This window comes from Cynoglossus semilaevis, chromosome 10, assembly GCF_000523025.1.
Source record: "Cynoglossus semilaevis isolate Cse_v1.0 chromosome 10, Cse_v1.0, whole genome shotgun sequence".
Lineage (NCBI taxonomy): Eukaryota > Metazoa > Chordata > Actinopteri > Pleuronectiformes > Cynoglossidae > Cynoglossus > Cynoglossus semilaevis.
In genome coordinates this window covers 8,113,099-8,135,228 of record NC_024316.1, presented here as the reverse complement: position 1 = coordinate 8,135,228, position 22,130 = coordinate 8,113,099, and the positions used below count along the sequence as shown (strand labels likewise).

The window sequence follows — 22,130 nt, the reverse complement described above, 5'->3', positions numbered from 1 at the left end:
GGTTTTGACAGGTGGTTAGAGGGGAGGTCAGGGACATGTACATACAGATGCTGAGAAATCCCTGGCAGGTAAAGACGAGGAATGGTTAAGCGACGTTGGTTCAGCGTGGCACTTGCATCGCTTCATGGTCCCTGCGCGCAAAATATGACTGACTTTAAAAGCCATCGAACATCAAGGAAGCGCCGATTCCAGGATGATCACGTTCAAAGCAGCCAGGATCAAACAGCAGCCTGCTGGCTTTGTGGAGACAGAGGGGAGGAGCAAATCAAGAGAGGAGGGAGGATGGAGAGAGGGGGCTGTGACGGGGAGAGGATTAACACAGGGGTTAATATAAACAAAGAAATCAGAAGACATGTTTGTGTTGGTTTGTCTGTGCAGATTAGCAGTGACATCCCTTCAAGCTTCATTTGTTGTCTAATGAAACAGAGCAACTGCACTGTCCGCAGTACAAACTGCTGAAAATGTGAATCTACTGTCTGTAGTTTACTGCTCTAACATTTGGCTTAGCAACAACTTTACATTACCTTAAAGAAGACTCATATAGAAGAGGTTTGAGGATGAATTTCCCTCCTTACTTTGTCTTAATGTATGACATTCAGATAGATACAGCCGACAGAGCCCACAGCATAGAAAGCCTGCTGAGTGTAGATGGAGCAGGACCTCTTCAACTAAAGACCTTGATTATTTTTTGAATATTTAATCCACACAGTACAAAAAAAATGTTTCTACTGCTGCCGTGCACAAAATGTTGTTTTCTGCCGATCAGTGATAGAGACTTTGTCTGTGGTGAAGAGTTTTCTTCTTTTCCTTTCGGCTTTGTCCCTTTTTCAGGGGTTACCACAGCGAATCATTGATTTCCATCTCTCCCTGTTCTCTGCATCTTCTACTCTGACTCCAACTATCTGCATGTCCTCTCTCACTGCATCCATATATCTCCTCTTTGGCCTTCCTCTCTTTCTCCTACCTGGTAGCTCCATCTCTAACATTCTTCTACCAATGTATCCACTGTCCCTCCTCCGCACATGTCCAAACCATCTCAATCTGGCTTCTCTAGCTTTGAGTAAAACCAGTAAATCACTTTTTAGACCGTGGATGTTTTATTTTACAAATGAAATATTTATTTCCATGTCTTTATTGTGTGGAAAGTCCCACTTAAAAACCTTCCAAACCACTACCACATTTTTTATCTTGTGTACCCCCAAGTGGCAGCTCACACGCCCCCACACTTTGGGTATCCTGCTCTAGTCCTTTGTCCTGTTCCTGACTACTGCACATGCACATCATCTTAATCTTGGCCTTGACTCCAAATAAATCTCGAACCTCAATATGCCCTCTCACCCAGCGGGGAGCTGCTAGAGCTGCTATATATATATATATATATATATATATAAAAGGACAGGAGGTTTCCCCACAACTACAGCTATACCAAGAATACACACAGAAATACACACACATGCAGGAGCAATCTAATCCAAGAGATTCATGTTCATTTTGCTTTACCTTGTATGTATTTCTTTATTTTGTTTTTTCTTTTTGTTTGTTTGTACAAAATAAAGTAGTAACAGTATTACAAATAACTAATTCACAAGTCATCACAATATATAATACATTTTTACAGAAAAAAAAGAAAAAGAAGATATAGAACCAAAACAAGTTGTCAGTGAGATCACAGTGGAAAGGATCAAAAAGACAGGTGTGTTCAGATGCAGGTGTCTGGAGTGTATGTCCCATGTGCTTTGGCCCAAAAAAATTCATTTTAAAACATCTCTACATTTAGGATAATATTAGGTTGTACATCAAGGAAGACACACATAGTGCATATAGAAAGCAGGTGGTGGTGCATGAAGCTGAAATATTGGTTTCTGGAAGATCATCACAGGAGGAAAACAAAAACAAAATTGGCAATTTGACACTGCACACTCTATTCACTTTGATATCAGACATGTTCATACTTGTGTTAACTTTTAACATTCACAAAGTTTGCTTCTAAATGTCAATGGGTGGAAATGAAAGTAAACAGCATATTCGGGCTGTGTCTAAGCTTTTCACAGTCACTCCATGCAGCTTCATCAGTTCAAAACAAAGGACAAAGACTTATGGAAATTTATCACAGATTTTTCAACTATCGCAACAAACCTTTGGCGTATTTACTGTGCATTTTTTCAAACACTTACTGGTGACGTGTTAAAACCTATCCTAAAAAAAACAGCCTGTCAATTTAAACAGGTTGTATGTGGTCGACAGATTATACATCCAGTTCTCATTAGATTTAATTAAACATTTTATTTAATTTTTTTTCATCTGTTTTTGACTTATTGATCTGTTATCTCTACAATATTAGTACATTTTTCCATTTTGTTCCCTCTCAGCTAATTAATTTTTTTGTAATGTCTGCAGGTGTTATCTGACCAAAACTGTTTTCTAAAAATAATTATTAAATTCCCTTCTTTGCACTTCTTGTGTAAGTAGTTAAAAAACAGTTACAAAGCATTAGCATTAGCAGTTAGACCAAACGCAGCTGACAGAGTGTAGTTAAAACACATAAAACACTTTTTAAAACACTTGGATTTCCATGTTTTAGTGAAGGTTTATGATAGTGAATGACACTACAAACATACACTAGCTAACAGCTAGCTGGAACCTGAACAAACCAGCAGTTGTAAATAGGGCATTTCATGGGAAATACAGATTAAACCTTATCATAAAAAACAAATGTGCCAAAAAAGACCTACATTTTACACGTGGGCCAGATGAAAACCAGATGCATTGCAGCGCCGCCAGATGTGGCCCACATCCACACACTATCTAGGTCAAACTAATTTGTCACTGCAGACGATGTTACATATGGAACAAGAAATCTGTATTTTCAATTGATAGACTTCCTTACAGCTTTTAATGTTGTAATTTTACAAAAGATAGCAAATCACAAATATCCATAATAGTAATAAATAATTAACATTGGTTTTTAGTGCAATTCAGTTTATCCTATTTTTATATTTATAGACATTCATGACCACCCACTGAGGGCGCTATTGAGACTTTTCAAATATTCTTCAGCTTCTTTAACACGTTTAAACTTGAGGTTCCTAACTAGGATTAGTCAAAATGGACAGTTATGGCTGGAAATTTGAGTGTTTCCTCAACAAACATTTTTTTTAAAGCACAGCAGTGCTGTAGAGCACACGTATTGTCAGAGTATGCCAGCTGGGCCCCATGTGTCACAGTTGTCATATGTGCATAGCGTGGATATAACAATACAGTGCAGTTCAGTGTCTTTGTATCTGTTGAACATGAAAGACAGGCGTTACAGGATGTGTGGCAAAAACAAAAAAACTGAAAAATGTCTGAAGCACAGATACCACGAATAGCTAAGCTAAAACAAAACTTGTTGGGACAGCTATAGAAGCACATTTATCTTTGAGACTGGCACCCTAAAAACCTGTTGAGCAAGGTGTGATTGTAGTCTATATGACAACAAGCAGAACATATATACTCATTGTGCAGAAACATTTGCAGTTTTTTTTTTGTTTTGTTTTGTTTTTTTGAGATAAGGTGGTCTATGAAACTACACGTGGGTTTGAATGACAAAAAACTCAATCAAATCAAATAAACAAATTCAGGAATCAGGAAAAAGAAATCTGTGGTGGACAGTTTCATGACAGTTCATGTAACAATTTACAAAATTGAAAATGTGCATTTTCTTTTTGAGCTCACATGACACACATTTACATACAGTACATTTATGGCAAACATGTCAAATCTGTGCTTTGTACTGTAAAAGTATGGAAAAAATATTATTTTTGTCAATTGTCATAATACTAGATGTCACATAAATGAATGCATAAATGAAGGTGTGCAGTCATGTTCCATACACTGTACTGTGAAATATGGCTTGCTGGTTAAGGAAGCAGACTTGGGTTGGGAAGGTTTCAGGTTTGAGTCCTTCAGCTGCTGAGTTACCACTGAGGTGTTGGGCTGAGCATGGCACCGTCCCCACACACTGCTCCCAAAGTTCCCTTTAAGCTGCCCCCTGCTCACTTTTACTGCTTGGTAGAATGCAGAGCTCACATTTCTTTGTGTGCAGTGGTGTGCTGTGTCACAATGTCAAGTCCTATTTCGTTATTATTGTTATTGTGATATTAATTGCGATATTAAAAAAGAGACAAATTTACCTTAAGTGACTGTGTAAAAACAACCCAAATGGAGGAGTTTGTGGTCTCAGAGAACCCTAACTGGCTTGTTAAATTTGACATGTCACCTCAGCTGAGTCACTGGTAACCGTGAAGTGAAAGTGAACAGTGAGACGTGATTGTAGCAGACACAAGATCTGTGCTTCACTGCACAAAACCTGTGTGACCCCGAGAAATGCCCAGAGAATAAACATGAGTCTTGAAGGTCAAGAACTTTCTGTTCTGCCGAATCACTGTCCTAAAAATGAAGAACAACAGCATTTACTGCTGTTAGAAATTGAAATCATTAATCTGCCTGTTTTTACAGCTCTTTAAACCGTGGGAATTATGAGTGGGATGAAAACAAATCACAACCTGAACTAAAACAATTACACAATCCTGTCATAACCGTGACCATACAGTGTGTGGGGTTTTATAAGTCTAATTACATTATCCTGCCAACAGAGGCAGGAGCAACCAAGCATGTAATTTGTTATTTTTTTAATTATTTTACCAATTTTCCTTAGGGTCAGCTCCTTCCTCGTATGTCATAAATAGCTTCTGCTCACTATAATTTGTTTACACGATTTACACTCCATTACTCAAAACTTTCCATGTCCGGAGCATTGAAGCAAACACAAATGACATCAGAAGAGTTGGAAGACGGCTATTATTGAATTCTTATTGAAGCCTAGATTTTTAGGACATACTTTTCCTTACATCACATCTTTAGGTGTTCAAACAGGCACAGAATCTCAAAACTTTTTGCTGGGAAATGAGAATTGACTCTCTTTTAATGTAAACATATCTAGGCAGTAATCTGAATTAATAACGCTCTCATTTGTTGGTTTTTGTTTGTCATCTTAAAGCCATTCCATACAGCCAATATAGTCCAACTTTTATGAATTCTGCATCATTTTTTCTTATATTTTTACCTTAACAATTGGTCAGTGTAATGACATCAATTTGAGAACATTTAGTTAAAAAATTTAAATAATGATACAAGGAGTGTGACATTATTGTTATTATACAGTGTGTAACTTTTGCAACATTAAAAATCATGTAACAGAAAGTACTTTTTTTACTTTAAGAGCATATACTGTACTTCAATAGTACACAACACAAGCCCTGGAGACCTGCTTGTGAATAGGTTGAAGGAGTTTCAGTCCCACAGAATAAGTGTCTGTGAATCGAGACCCAATAGTGAATGTGGCGTCTCTGGTTCAGTCAATGATACTGTAGTTTTTGGCCCTCTATTCTGAAACTGTGACGCTACCTGTGGGCCGACAGCAGCGGGCTGTAAGAGGAAGACAGAACTGTTCATTTCAATAATCTTTTTACATTGGAAAATTCATACATTGTGAATCCAGTGTGACAGTGCAGGTACAACTACAGTATGATGCCTTCAGGATTAAAATAGTGATTACCTTTTTTTAAAGAAAGCTCTTCCTGCCACAATAGCCGGACGTCATGTTTTTTTTAATCTACTTTGAAAACAAATCTGTTAACCAACACTTTTTAAAAATGTGTTTACAGCAGTCGATGTTATGGCAATGTTTGAAGTTTCCATTCACACAGGAGTCACATTTGTTGTGTGACAAAGTAAACACAACAATGGCAGAAGACATCGGGCTGCCACTGCATTGGAAGTCAGTCGTCTTAAAGCATGAGGCGATGTACAGAATCACAGTCCTCGCTCATATAAAGAACAAAGTTCTGGAAGAAAGAATGACTCACCCCGTTGTTGAGAAAAAGAATATTTGGTATAAGGCCTCCTGTCCCACTGTTCTGAGGACCCTCATGTCCTTCTTCCATTCTCTCTGCCAGGACACATACACAGTACTCCAGTACTGGGCCAGCCCAATGTGAGGGCCTTACTGCTGCCAAGGACTGGGACCAAGCAGTAGAGTCTATCACTCAAGACCACCACCAGGGGGCCCAAGTGTTTAAGTCCTTCTTGACTCCTCAGTATTGAGTTCCTCAGTGAATCCAGCGAAGCGTCTGAACTGGACAACATATTTGTCTCTGTTCAGTAATGACTGACCATCACTGCATATCCTGAATACAACAGATTCTGATCCATCATGAGTTCAGTATGGTTTAATGACTCTGTTAGTGGAACGTTTTAGGGCGTAGATGTAGTGAGACAATTTTTAGTACTTAAGTCGTGAGTCGACCAATCACACACATCGTTTGTTACCTCAAGTTAACATAGACCAGAAAATTCAATCGCATAGTAATAACAGTGTCTATTGTAAACAGAACAGTCATGGTAATCACCTGTTAAATCTTTGTTTATGAGGTGTTACCCTGTATTTGTTAGATCTGCCCAGCTGTTATTGTTATTCATCTTTCTCTGTATAGTTTTTTTTTTCTACCTAAATGTGTAATTGTTTTTGTGGCCATCACTTTGATTTGTTACTATGAGGAAGACAGAACTAAAACAACAAAGTGACCAATGAAAGGTAACGTGGCCAGAGGTGTATGGAGAGTGTGGGCTGAAGTAAACATCCCATCTCTAAAGTGACAGCAGCTTGGACTTTTCACTGCGACGACAACAGGAAAACAACTGCTGCAGATGAATGTACTGTATCTTCAAGCATGTATGGAAGGAGGTGACTGTAGGTGAGTCAGAGGATGGATTCACGTCCATCCTGTCTTCAGCTTGTGTTGGTCATTGAAGAGTTAGCGGGTTCAAACCTCCACTGAAGTGATCTGGTTCATCTGGGCTCTCATGCACTGGATGCTGTTCAGGATCTTTTTCTGATGTCCAGCTAACGTCACTCCCACACGGTGAATGTCACTACAAAGAAAAATAAATGAATACTTTACCTCAGCATTACTAAACAAGTAAACAGAGAGTCCCACCACAGTAGTACTTTCATTCAGGACCTTTCCACATCCTCCCACACCATTACCCAAATACAGTATGTTTCCAACTGTAGAGTAAAAACCTCACTAGAGCAACTGAAGAAAACAAGAAACAAACAAAAGTAGGTAACCATATATATTCCAGTCAGGTTCCACATACTCAATGGTCATTTGAGACACCAAATCAAAACTGGTGAAGCCTTCGGTGGCAAAGTACTCCTTGTACTGGCCCATCTTGATGGCTTCCAGCCAATCGTCCACCGCGCTGAAGGAGGAGAAGTCTGGAGTGTTGCGATCAAGCAGAGGTAAGTGGACACTGGTGGACATTGGGAGACAAAGGAGCAGAAGAAGTGAGAATGTCGTTAGTGTCCGTCATAAAGCAGCTCAGATGATTCATCAGACAACCCGTCTGTCGCACCTGGAAGACCTGGGCGTCATGGCCTTGAGGCTGGTGGGGTTGCGGATCATTTTGTCAAAGGTGCTGACGATCTGACTGAATTTGGGTCGACTGCCTCGATCCTTCTGCCAACAGTCCAGCATGAGCTGGTGCAGCACAGCAGGACAGTCCATAGGAGGGGGTAACCTGTAGTCCTGATCTATCACATTAATAACCTGTCAAAAACGATACGTTGAAAAGACAGGAAGATGATTTAAGTGCAGCAACTTTAATAAATACAGTAGTACTTCAACAGAAGAAATATCTATAAAAAATACTTGATTTCTCTGTTATTCAGTTGCCCCATCCATACGTCTGAGGCAGGTGAACATACTGTAGTAAGTAAACGTAGAGTCACATTTTGTAGAGAAGCTGCTGTGGAACAGCTGAAGGGTAAAGTGTATGATTTGTGACAGAACTAGGCTAGTACTTTCCCCTGCTTCCATCACCTCCTCTAAACTAACCTGGACAGGCAGTGTCTCCATTTACAGCAGCTCTACTATTTTAGACACTTCTGCACAAGTATGGATTTTTATGATACGTTCTATCAAGGCACTTCATATGAACAGTAACCTTTTTAAATAATGTTATTTATTTCATTTTTTTTAAGTTAATGTCTATTTTTCCTCTCATTTTCTTTTCTATCTAATTCAGTGATCCTAAACACTGGACCTCCTGAGGAGGAGGGTTAAGAAATATAATTTAAATTTTTTTTCAAATATATTTATAGTAAACTGGTCCATTAAAATAGTTTGTATGCATTATTACCCTGTTGATGATGATTGTGGCATTTTTATCAGTAAACAAAATTAGTTTACTTTGAACGTTTGAAATAAAAAGAATTATGACCCTGTGTTTTATTGAATGCAATCTAATAAAATATGTTTATACCAAACATGGCACAAGGTCTGGGTTTATATGTAACAATTGTATGTACTATATCACGTTCCATATCAAGATAAAATGAGGTTTTATATTTTTACAACAGTTTTCTGTAATCTTTTGTATTTTAATGTTATCAGTTGAAGTTACATAAAATCATGTTCTAATGTGTTTATGGACATGTTAAGAATTTAATAATGTTATATTACAAATTCATGCATCCATACCATGTGTTTGTAACAACTATCTTAGGCTTTAGAGTCCACCCTGGCTGTGAAGCAGTGTTTCACTCACATCTTGGTTGTTCATGTCCCAGTACGGCCTCTCTCCGTAGGACATCACCTCCCACATGACAATGCCGTAGCTCCAGCAGTCGCTGGCAGAAGTGAACTTCCTGTACTGGATGGCCTCTGGAGCTGTCCACCGAATGGGAATCTTTCCTCCCTGGAGATAGAAGAATTAAAAATGACAACTGTTCTCCACCTAAGGTTCCTCATGGTGAGACCAAACACTGATGGAGTCTCACCAGGGCACTGGTGTAGGTGGGGTCTGACGTATCGTCCTCCAGAAATCGCGACAGGCCAAAGTCGGACACTTTGCACACCAGGTTGCTGTTGACCAGGATGTTCCTGGCTGCCAGATCTCTGTGGACGTAGTTCATGTCACTCAGGTATTTCACTCCGGCAGCTATCCCTCGCAGCATCCCCACCAACTGGATCACTGTGAACTGGCCATCGTTTTGCTTCAACAAGAAAATAAAAGAACAGTAATTACTGCAGATAGTGGACCAGAGCGAATGATTAAACCTAACCTGTTCCACTTGTTATTATTAGCTGATCTAAGCAAAACTGTAAGTTGTTTTACGGTACTTTGTTTATCATTCCATTCATTTGACTAGAAACGACCGTATCATTACTGAGATGCATTTCGCACTAAAATGAGATTTTAAAGATGCAATGTGTGCAAGCGCCGTAATGATAATCTGTGACCCACTCGCAGTAATTATAGTTAGAATAAAAAACAAACTGCCAGAGCAAGTTCCATATATTCTGGCAAACTCCAAGTGTGACCAGGTGGCAGCACATTTTACACTCTGCACAAACAAAGCCCTTCACACAATGCAGCAACATTTCTCTGCCGCTGTGTTTACTGACACAGTTGTAATTTTCTTTTACAGCTCCCCTGTGTCGTAAAGAGCAAATGCATTCGTTTGCACCTGAGTGCCAGCGTGTGTCTTAGTCTTCACTTATTTATTTATTTTTCACATTTATGTTTTTTACATTTTGACATGCTTTTAAGAGCTAGAAAACAAATGTCTTTTTTTACCTTGACATTAGTGTCAATCAAAGGTTGGTTCACTTGCTCAAACCTTCCAAAACCATCTGGCCCATTTACTTTTTAATATATATATATATATATAAAACTGCTGCCAGATGCTGCCAGATAACGCACAGCTGATAAACTCCCACTCATGTGTGAGATGTAACTTTTCTCCTGCCCCAAGGTTTCACACCATTTTTCAATAGAAAAATGTTTTCACTATAGATTCCACAAAAATGATCAGTTTGACTTCATTACCCTGAGGAAGGAGTCCAGGGATCCGTTTTCCATGAACTCTGTGATGATCATTGCAGGGCTGCTCTTGGTCACCACTCCCTCCAAACGGATGATGTTGGGATGGTCAAACTGGCCCATGATGGACGCCTCACTGAGGAAGTCCCTCCTCTGACGATCAGTGTAGCCGGACTTCAGTGTCTTTATGGCCACCAGGATTTCTCTCTTTCCAGGCAGACGCAGATTTCCACTGCACACCTCCCCAAACTCACCTGAAACAGGGTAAACATGATTCTTTATTAAGTTAAAGAATTTAAAATGTAATATATTTATCTTAACCGTATTCATATGATTATTTTTTTAAACATTTTCTATATTAATCCTTCCCTTCTGACTTCAGCTAGTTAGATTATACTGAATTTATTGTTTTTCCCATTAGATATAAAGAAGAAACAACGACATTTCCATAATGTAGCCATTCATTAAACCAATGTTTGAGGTAAAGCTCGGCTCACCGGCTCCTATCACTTGCTCAATCTTAACACAGGAAATGTCGATCTCCTTGGTAAACTCTCTGACTGCCTCATTGGGGTCTTCGTATGTGAAAGGGTCAATGTAGATCTTCATTCCAGGTGCCACTTCTACAGAGAGAAGACAAAGACAAAGACAAGACCAGCTCTGGAAAACACCACTTGAAGGACAAACGTCTATACAGAATTGAACATAGTTCACACTCACATTAGAGTAACTAGGTTGGGTTTTTTTCAAAGGTTTTTACTGAAGACATGAATGGTTTTCAGATACTGTGAACCTTTTCTGTGTGGCTATAACGACATGTCGTACAGACGGACTTACTGTGGCCACTGGTGTAATGCTGCAGTTTATCTGTGTATTCTGATTCTGGTCTGTTGGAGCGCCTCCTGCTGAGGATATTTAAAGATGATTATGAACATTAGTTTAAGTTAAGAGTAGACCAAACAGTGTTACAGTGATGCACCATTCCTGACCCACCTGTAGCACAAAGTGATGACCAGGGTGATGGCAATGATTAGGACTCCTCCTGCAGCAGCAGAGCCAATAATTAGAGGGAGCTTCTCCTGGAGACTGGAGTTGTATTCTTCTGTGGGGGAATATCAAAAAAGTCAACTCCATTGTGTCAGTATTTTTGAGTCCAAAAGTCACTGTGCCTTGACGTTCAGTTGGCCAGTGAACAGGATCGTCAACATTACCTTCTGTCATTGTCTGAAAGTGCATTTTCCCACTGAAGCGTCCAAATCCAGCAACAGTCCGAGCCCGAACCTGGAAGACGTAGATGGTTCCAGGCTTCAGATTCTGTATGACTGCTGTGTTTGTCTGACTTCTGGTTAGAGAAGAGTTCCATTCTGCCTGGTTCTAAAAACACAGGCATCACAAAGTTTAGAAGCAGAAATAGTCGGACAGAAAATGTTGCTGCGAATATTAAACTACTAAACAGCAAATAAGTTACTAAAGCTGTGTGAGATTAAGTATGTTAAGGTCTGTATCATCAGTACCTTCTCATAGTACTGCAGTTCATAGTCCAGGATCACTCCATTTGGCTGGTGGGGCTGAGACCAGGACAGGGTGATGCTGTTAGGGGTTCTACTGACTTGGTGCATGATGGAGACTGCTGACGGTACTGAGAACAAAGGACGAGGATGTTAGGGTTAGAGTCTCCACACATCTGAGCCTACAGAATACTGGAGGTTCTCAAAGTGGGGGGTGATCCCCCTTTAGGAGGGCACAAGGCTACTGCAGGTGGACACACAAAGACAATGAATTTCAATTTTAATATTTTATACAATTGTGCTAAAGTAATGGAATTCCCTGATTTGTATTTTTTTTTTTACCCTTTGTTCAAGCAGCAGGCGTGGTAGAGTGCAGTGGTACGAATCCCACCTGACACCTGAACGTTACAGTTGTGACCACCTTGGGCGTAGTAAAACACCAAGTGCCCATTAAATATGTTTTCTGATGTACATCTTTGAGTTAGTCTCACCCGCCTGGTTGGTGGTGATGTTGACTGATGTGTAGTGAGGTGAGTAGGGACTCTGGTCCGACACACCATTGACAGCTTGAATTTCAAATGTGTACTGCGTATGAGCCAGTAGGTCTGTGATGTGGACACGCGTGTCGGTGACTCCCAGCTGACGTGGCGCAAACTGCACGTTGTCTCCGCAACGAGTGCAGCCACTGCTGCCACAGCTTTTACAAATAACGTTGTACACAACATCTTCTCGACCACCAGACTCCTGAGGAGGGCTCCACTCTAATCGGAGAGAGGTTTCATTCACAATGGAGATGACATTCTGAGGAGCGGAGGGCACGGCTAAAAGAAAAAGGGAAAAGGAGAATAAGAAGAAATACATTTTAATGGAAACAGAATCCTAATATTTTTGTAATTTCAAATCTCTTTTTAGGAATTTCTGCAAATGCATGTAAGAACCTTATATAACTTGTCAGCTGCAGGAAAAAAAACTTTTTTTAACCACTTTTTATTATTACCATTAGCAAGTTAATGTTGTTTTGCAAATTAATTTCAATACAAAGCATAATCTCGGTTCATTTTGGAAACATGGTCTCACAAGTTTTCAAACCTACTTGTGCAGGGCATTTGTGGAGGGTCAGAGTCCGAGCGGTAGAATTTGCTGCGGCAGACGCAGTTGGTTGACCCCTCGTTTATAGTTCGACTGTTGACGGGACACTGTAGACATTGGTGTTGTCCCTGTGCAGCTTTGAAGAAGCCTGATATACAGGCTGGGAGAGTGGGTATAGATCAGATAACAGAATAACAGAGCGACGGACAGAATCCAATTAGGAAACGTGATAAAATCATAAAACAAACAGGACGGTGTCAAACAAGGCTCTGAGTCTGTGGCTCTCCATCCCTACAACCACAGTAACCCCCTGCTCCTGCCATCCCCGTGTCTGCATCTTCTAAAGGTCAGTACAGAGAAGTGACACATTCTGCGAATCTTTCCGATGCTGTCAGGTTTGCTGTCCATCAAGTTTAAAAAAAACCAACCACAAAGCTATGAATACACAAGATAAAAATAAGTAGTTGGGAACGCTAAATGAAGTAACTCCACAGATGCCAGCTATCAGTGAGTCACAATAATGTCCTGAATTGGTGTCTAATACACTCCATATATCAGTCACCACAGACCACAGGCAAAACCATGTACAGTATTTTAAATTACTGTCTCATATTATATTTATATAATATTGTATTTATTAAGTCCATTATTCATCCTACAACAGAGAAATTCACAGTGTGAGTCTTTATTGCCACCAAGAGGCGCCATTAAGTATATGGTTCCTCTGGGGCTTGAACCCACGACCTTCTGCATGTAAGGCAGACATGATAACTCCATGGAACCAGCAATAACAGCTACTCTACAGAACTGTAATGGAACCACCATATAATATTACTACAGACATCATACAGCAGGGACAGGTTCTCACCTCTGCAGACCGTTCCATTGTCCACTGCTTCATACCCAGCCCTGCAGACACAGCGCCCGATCGGAACCATCCACTCTCCGTCACCATTACAGTACAGCTTGATTGGAACATCCACCTCCTCTGCATTGGGAACACACACCCCTCTGGCCGCGACCAGCGAGGTGCTCTCTGCTCCAGACAGAGTCTCGGGAAAGAGAGCTCCGTTCTGGACCACCTGAGGACATTTTCTGTAGAAGACTCTAACAGCTATGAGGGACATGCATGCGCCATAATCCTGGAAGGCCAGGTAAAAGCCATTGCGCGAAACGGGTCCGAAGCTGCGCACCTCACTGTTGATCTTCATGATGCGACCGCCAAGATCCACCTGAGAGAAGCTCTCATCGGCCGCTATCGTGTCCACTTTCACCCAAGGGTTCTCCATCCACACCGGAGACAATTTGGTAACTGTGTCCGAGTCCGACTCATAGTAGAACAAGTTGAATGTCTCTTTGCAGGAGCCGGGGACATTGGGTATAGAACCGCAGTCCCGCACTGAGAACTTCATCTGGACATGGATGCGCTGGGCGCCCCGTCGGTGGATGTACTTGGTCCGAACCCAGTTGTTCTGGCTGCTGTCAAAGACGTTGCACACCTGGTACGTACGGATGGTGTTCATGTTTTCATCGTAGCCGCTGACTTCTTCCCACTGAAAGACAGAGAAGGCACAAGAACTGGAATAAGTACTCAGTACTCAGTAGAAGAAGAAGTCCAACAGTACTCCTGTGAAACTTGTTTATGAAGCCACTGTGACCTTTGTTGTGGTGTCACACAGTTAATCTCTGTTGTTTGTTTGAACTGAATTGACAAGATTCACTGAGACATTGCATCCCTGGGACAGACAGAGAGGACAGATGTAGTTATAAAAAAACAGACGGCAGTATGACTCTGAAGAACAACGCCCTTTAGGTTGAGGTACTTCTGGCGACAACAAATTGTTTTATCTTGTTTTCCGTCAGTACATTAAAAATGTATACACAGGTTGCTGTCACCGTGTCTCTGTACATCAGTACGCCTGCATGTTTTATTCACAGATCCGTGTCTTTGTTCCACTTACCCCCTGTGACGGGTGGATGGTCCAACCCAGTTCTGCTGTTGCTGTTGTTGAGTCCATCAGGATTTCTGCACAAGACAAGAAGACAAGTCAGAGAAACAAGGACGTATTTACCCTAAAAAACTACTAAACAACAAGCATAAACCCCAGTGGATGAGAATGAGATGTAGAGGTTAACAGGTAAAAGAGTCAGTGGGCATATTTTTTTATCAATGAGCAAGACAGGCAGCAGCACATTTTCATGGCTCCCAGATGCTTGAAATGAATGTCAAAAATCAAATTAGATTTCATTTAGAATTAAAACCTTTACTGATTCATTTTCTTCATTTCTGAACGGACCAAAAGTTAATAACATTTAGAACAAAAGCACAGAATGCACAAAAAGGAGGAGACCCCGAGATTTATGTTTAATTTGTAATCAACCTTTATTAAAGTCAGTATCCTGCTTCACTTCGGTGTCAGGCCGGCGCTCAGGCGCTGACTGTTGAATCCAATTGGCCCATTTTTTCGGCTGCTCGCTTCCTGTTAGTATCAGCAGCAATTAATGAGGAGCCGGGAGGGAGTGTGGAGCCAGGTGTCAGAGCCGCGGCTAAACAGGAATAAAGAGGCCAAGGCTGTTGACCCGCAAGCAATTCTCACAGATTTGTCCAACAAGGAAGCAGAAGAAGAGACGGAGACTGAGAATTCAAGATCTGGAGATGTGACAACGCTTCTCCCACCTCTGGGGTTTTACAAGTTTGTCTTCCTTTTACAAGAAATGTATTGAACATCCTCATGTTTTGTTTTTTTAATTTTTACATAAAAAAAAAAATCAATCGCATAAACATTTTTGAAAAGGACATCTCTATTTTTTAAACTCCCTGGTTGATTAATTGATCAATAGTAACAGGACGATTTTTCTCTTTGTTCGTTCGCGTTCTTTAGAGCAGCTGTGTCATTCTCACTGATACAACACTTTTTTCTTTTACGCTTTTATCTAGACCAGACTGAGGGCATCCCCCGGGCTATATGATGAGTAAAGTGGGGTCAAGTGTCTTGCCAAGGGACACATAAGCAGTGGCATTAGTCTGGAAACAAACCCCCAACACTTGTGCACTCTGCGCCCCCTTGGTGTTAAACCTGTTAGCAGTGACGGCACAGGTCAATTTGATTCACTGATGTACTAATTAGTGATACATGAATATCCATGACCATGACATACGATTGCACAGTCGGTTTAAACACAGAATCAACACGGAGCCCGTGCCTTAATGTACATCTGTCAACCATCATAACCACTTAACGCACTGGAAAAAAATCTATCTGTTAATAATGAAGTAGTGTGCATTTAAAAATGCAGGCAGACTGAGCCGTTAGAAAACTGTAGCATGCAACGGAACAGGGGCAGTGTGGGCTTGGAGAGTGGTGGGTGGGAGGTGCGTTGAGGGGTGGGAGGCGGGGGGGCAGCAGTTTAAGTTGGCCTCCTTTCGTGACTAGACGTTGGTCGTGAGAAGCTCCTGTCTGCCTTTGACAAAAAGCAACAGAATCCAGCATTCTCCTGGAAATCACGTAACGAAAAGAGAGGCTGAAAAAAAACCCTCTCAGCTCCGAGAGCCAAACTTTTAATGCTCTCGACGGATGTGTGCTGTAGAACCAAGCAACGTCGTTGAACTTGTGTCCCAACGGGTGTTCCTTAGATCGCACTCCACCTCTGTCCAACATTTGTTCCCTCCACTTCCCATCGGCTCCATCTGTCCCTGTATCTGTGCGATGTATTTATATATATTTATATACGTATGTGCAGGGAGAGCAGGAGACCTCTTGTTCTGCTTTTTTTCCTACATGAATCAATGAAAAGTAGGGCAAGGAGGAGGAGGAGTGAGCGGCCCAACTAAGCCCAGCTCACATAATCCTCGTAGGCTGTGCCACGCTCTTTATGCCATGCTGGATTAAACCCACGGAGAGAAATCAGCGAAAAAAATAATCATTTTGCTTCATGTCACAGGTCTGTGAGAACACGTCAGCACCTGCTTCATGTTGAAGGAGTGGAGTTCTTGGCTGAACCTTGTTCTGATCTCTGACTCTGTTGGTTATCATTAGAAATGTGTCCCTGTTGTTGGAGGACCATTAAAACACATTAGAAATGTCATTTGTACACACATTCACATGGATATACAGGGAGGGACATTCAACCTGTCTAATTTCACACAGTCTGCCGTCCTCCTCAGGAAACATGACTCCATTCCATGGCTATCTCAACAAAGTGGACATGTTCTTCAAGACATTCAAAGACTTTATAAATAATGGCAAAAACGAAGACACACCACGTCTGTGTGAACGCTAATTTCTCTTAAATTCATTATATTTAATTAAATTTGGAGAATAAAAAACCAACACAGTTTTTAGTAATGCACAGAAAATAGTAGTATTGTAGTTTTTGTATATGTACTTGTGAGAAAAGTTAGTAAAACTTTGGACTGATACCTGAACTGGAGTCCTGCAGGAGATTGTGGTCATTACTGCTGTAACTTTGTGATTGCTCTCTTCTGTCCAGCACCTTCCATCAGATAAAGTAACTATCATTATGGTTAACTTTCTGTTTGAAAGAGAGGTAGAAAAAAAAAGATACAAAACTGTATCTTTTCACAGACCCTGTCACTGTCACGTCTGCCTGCCTTCTCCTGCTGCCTGTTTCCCTGGTAATCAGTTACACCACGCTCACCTGTGTCCTGTGCTTCTTTAGTCTCCCTCGTCTCACCTGGTGTCCCTGGTATATATGTCTCTCCCTCACTTGGCCTTCGTCTGTTTGTTTTTTTTCCTGTTGTTTCTGTTTATGTCTGTTCTTCCCAGTTATTTCCTGTGATTAATATTTAAAACTAAACTAAACTACTAACTAACTAAAAAAAATGTTGGTATCACGTTTAAGTCCAATGTGAATCAATAACAAAGCCATAGTCACCGTACTGTAAATCCCTGATAATGAAACCTCCTATTAACAGACATGTCAACTTGACATAAATCTGAGTGTAGACAGTCCATCAACCAGTTGCTCTGTCCTGGATGCAGTCTGTCCACTAACATGACACTGCTCTGGCTCCGTACCATGATGGAGCAGCCCTGTGAAGAAGAACTGGGTCATGAGCTGCTGTGAAGTTCAATGTTTTCCACCACTGCTCCCAGAGGCAAGAAGATCAGTGTGTCACTTCAACACCATATATTGACCCACTTCATCAACTGAGCTCCACAGAAAAGTGTCAGAGGAGGGGGAATTAGTTTAAGATCATTTACAAGAATGAAAAGAGTAAATGTGGGTTATAAGACGTGTCACATTATTAAAAAAAAAACATTTTAAAAACTTGTGAGATGTGTCAAGGTTTATTGTCGAAGGACAACCATAACTATTAACACTACAGCTGGCCATTCACACCCATTAACACACATCTTAGTCACACATCATTCACACCCATTCACCATTCACATGCTCTGTGTCTCTCTCTCTATATATATATATGTCTATACTATTATTTAAGGGTTCTGGACCGCAGTGACTATGAAATGCCTGAAGTATGAAGTCATGTATTTTGGGCCCAATCATCCAGTCCTTGCATAACATTATTATGAGTTTCTGCACTTTACATTTCGGTGTCCTTAACATAAAGAGATTCAAAATTTGCATCACAACCCTGGCGACCAGATTCAAAATTTGCATCACAACCCTGGAAATAATAACAACTGGAAATAAATGTAGGTCCTCTGGCAGATTCATGTAACAGCCAGCTCATACAAGTGAATCTAGAAATCATTCAAGATTCCTAGAGCACTGGTATTACGGCTACGTCTTTTTCTGATCAGAAGTCTCCAGGCTGCACATCACTGTTTATGTCAAGATGTCTCAGATGAATATCATAAACCACAGCCTGCTGCCAGACATTTCAATTATCTGCAATACAACCCCGGCTGTGAGACACCATGAAGCTTCAATAAACTGTGGTTAACTGCAGTCTGTCTCTCTCTCTCTCTGTGTGTGTGTGTGTGTGTGTGTGTGTAAATGAACTGCGAGTGCAGATAGACTGAGACAATTGTTTGGAAGTTAAGAGACTTCGTACATCACAGGGGTCAAAGGTCCACACATGGCCCTTTAACTCAGTTACTACAATAGACTTTCATTTCCAGGACAATAAAACGTATGTTATAAAGTGATGGCCCAACAGAGAACTGAATATATTTACAATCTGCCCAGTGAAAAGACCTGACACCACACTGACTGAGCCTACAGGTGTAGAGATAACTAACTCTAATCCTGAATGATCTAAACCAGGTGAAACTGTGGCAAATATGTGGCACTGTTCTGTACAAAGAAACAGTCAAGTCGAATTAAAGCAATAAAAAAAAATTGGTATTTTATACATAACCCACTCTATGTTCTATGGGCATATTTACCAGAAAGATGAGCACCAAGGTTACTACCCTGGCAATCAAAGGAGGTAGAAAGGGCATTCGTGTGCTGTGGATGGCAATGAGCTGATCCTTCGACTCCAATGTGTTAAATATTAATATATAGTCTGAGAGCAAAAGTAAAAGCTCATTTCACGGGGTATTCTGAGGTTTGTCAAAGAGCCTCTTCAGTCTAAACCTCGATGCCATCTGACATCCAGCAGTGTTTCTGATGGATTTTACTTCAAAATGTTGACACTTCAGGTAATGGTCCTGTCAAGATAAGCCTCACAGCTGGGACAAGTACAAGCTCAAACACTGCTGTTCAATGCAAATTACTATGAAATTGTAAAAAGAAAATATCTGAAGACCGACTATGGAAATACTAGAGAACTGACCAAGGTGCTGAAATGACTTTTCCTTTCTTTCTCTTTCGTTTTATCTCTGCTTTTGGCAAGACTCAGCAAACCTCAGCAGCACCGGGGAAAACCTCGTACTGTAACCTTCACCAGGTTCACACTTCACCAGCATACAGTACATCGTGGATATTGACATATGCAGAAGCTTTTGCTGTATGTAGTGAACAGGTCAATACCAGATGTGTTTCTCTGCAGGCAGCCAGGTTCAACACCTCCACTCCCTGTAAACCTGTCACTTTGGCTCTGTCATGGATGAGTTCTGTGTTCTCAGACAACATGACGGCACACCACCACATACATGACTCACAGTATACATGTCAATTCAATTGTTAAATGTTTAACTACATTTGAATTAGATGAGACAATCAGACAGACTCATTACAGACACTGTGTGTCAGTGGTCTGTGTAAAACATGGCCTCTTTTTGTTAGAGCCGTGTTCATCAAATCAATACATGGATGATGACGTGATGTGTATGCTCTGACTTCCACTGGAGGACCATCAGCAGCCAATCCTGTTCATTATTCATTAGTGTTGCAACTATTTGTCAGGTAGGAAATGTGTTCAGAATGTTAATAAACCCCGACATGAAAACAAAAGAGAGTTAATACATTTAACTTTGACCAAATTCTACTATTTCAATCTTTAATATGAAATTATTTTTCAAATATCTGAATCTAAACACAGTAGGTTATTTATAGGAGAGTAGATAAAGTCACAAAGTCCAAACCTTCAGGTCATAAGTGTCACAGGATACAGAAATCAAACCACAAAAATAACTTTTTACATTGTATTATATATATATGTACTAACTGTATTAACTTGATAACCTAACTTTACCGAAACATTATTTATTTTTGCCCCTTTCAAAATCCCTTTTAACTACTGAATTTACTTTAGTTTTTAACCAGTCCACAAGAGGCGCTAACCGGGGAAAATGGCAGTCGGATCTCAAATCTTTATTAAGGAGTTCGTCTTCAATTTGAATTTTGTGAACCAAGAGATAATAACTGAATGAGATTTTTGACAGCTGATCCTGGACTTCTGATATGAATCAAGACTTTTCTCTGAATTAAAGAAAAGCAGGAGTAAACTAACTGTAAGTTTGGTCTTCTAATCTAATATAACAGAGATATTTAATCTACACTGTATATCAACACTGACCAAATAACCAAGTCGTCAGGTCATGTCCTGGGTTCAAGTCAAGACCTGTGTTTTAATTGTCAAGTCAGGTCAGAAGTCACCAGGACAAACCTTAGTCTGGAGTCAAGTCATGTCCAAGTCTCAATGTCTCCAGTTCTCCTGTCTTGTATTTGCTACATCCATTTCCTATGTGAGGTCGACGGCTAAACAAAGAGTGAAAGTCTGATTTTGAGTCTTTTAAGTCTCAGCAGCAGATATTGACTAGAGTTGGATCTGTTGTTGGACACAGTTTTTATTGAACCATATTGAGACAAAACCATTGTCTCCATTCAGGGACAGACGCGCTCACCGGTGAGATATTGAACAGATAAATCAGCAGAGGAATCAGTGGACATTTACAGCTGTAGATCGCCGGCTTACCTTCCACAGCGCACACCGCTGGCAGCAGACACAGGAGAATCAAATAGAACAGCTCCATCACCACCGTCATCATCATTCCCGCCGCTCCACTGTTTAAAGTCCAAAAGTGGTCCAACAGAGGACCATTGACCGGGGGTTCATCCACTGAGACACAACATTGTCTTGGTCTTCACTATCATCATCATCTTCATCAACATCATCATCACTGCCTCCACCGGCAACGGACTGACGAGCTGTCGCTCACACCAGTCTGGACGAAACCATAATCAAGGGGCGGAACACGCTCTCTCTCTCTCTCTCTCCACCAAAGTTCACGTCACTATTTGCCAAAATACATACATTCTTCACACGGTGTTTACCGAATCACCGCGATTCTTACTTCTAAATGATCATAAATGAATTCAAAGCTCTCATAAATATTACACGATGTTCCGTCTCTGTTTCCGTTTCAGTTGTTCAACCCACTTGTCCTTTGACAGTGTCCACCCTGACGTGGTGCCGGGTCACTGATCGCTTCTTTCTTGCTTGCTCTTTTTTATTATTCTCTTGACTGACCCCCCGTGTACACTTTGGTCTTGTGCAGCCTCCACATTATCACTCTGCTTCTCCTTCCTAACATTCAGAGGGATGGAATGATAAATAATAAAGTATCATATATCAAAGCTGAGGACGATATCAGTGAAGTTAGGAGCAACATGATGAAATCTCCTGATAGAGCTTTGAATGTCCTCAGAAATGATATTTGCAAAAGACGATGAAGAAATGTTAATTCAGCAGACACTGCTCAGATATTAGTTGGACCACATTTTGGAACTACTTGGAGTTTGTACAGTGAGACAAATAAATCCAAAAACTACTGCAGGTTTTTGTTGCAGGATATGTGTATGTGTGGCCAAAATCCAATTGATGAAATATCAAAATTAACTTTTTTTAAAAATAAAATTGTGTTTAAAAAGATTTGTTTTAAAAAGAACAATGAAGAATAATATAATGTTTCTTATCTTTAGAAAACAAAAAGCTGCTGTTCCTTAGGTACAAATATTCAAACCCATTCTTAAAATGAATTTAATTTAACAATCTAAGAAAGTATGGGAAACAAATGACGACAATAAACCAAGATTGATAATCAACAGCAGGTGTGTGTGTGTGTGTGTTGAGCACAAGAGAGTACAGTTGGATGAGAGAAAGAGTGCGAAGGGGAGGGTGAGGCAGAGAGACTGAGTGTGTGAGAGTGTGTGAGAGACAGAGGT

The 22,130-nt window shown here is 40.6% G+C and overlaps 1 protein-coding gene across 2 annotated transcripts; it reads right to left on the bottom strand.

Moving 5' to 3' along the window:
- Positions 1-1,535: 1,535 nt before the first annotated feature.
- On the bottom strand, positions 1,536-21,154 carry LOC103384836 (ephrin type-B receptor 2-like). Of its 2 annotated transcripts, none has more exons than XM_008318517.3 (16): positions 20,881-21,154; positions 14,489-14,553; positions 13,396-14,080; positions 12,532-12,687; positions 11,930-12,259; positions 11,445-11,569; positions 11,142-11,304; positions 10,924-11,032; positions 10,768-10,835; positions 10,428-10,553; positions 9,937-10,184; positions 8,885-9,100; positions 8,653-8,802; positions 7,459-7,652; positions 7,201-7,356; positions 1,536-6,972 (listed from the first exon to the last, which is right to left on the bottom strand). In XM_008318517.3, the coding sequence occupies exons 1-16, from the start codon at positions 20,954-20,956 to the stop codon at positions 6,864-6,866; spliced, it is 2,976 nt and encodes a 991-aa protein (XP_008316739.2). In that variant the 5' UTR covers positions 20,957-21,154; the 3' UTR covers positions 1,536-6,863. The 2 variants fall into 2 exon arrangements, with proteins under 2 accessions (XP_008316739.2, XP_024915396.1); XM_025059628.1 differs by lacking the exon at positions 20,881-21,154 and adding an exon at positions 16,949-17,241 and having other exon boundaries at positions 1,537-6,972.
- Between the last annotated feature and the right edge of the window lie 976 nt (positions 21,155-22,130).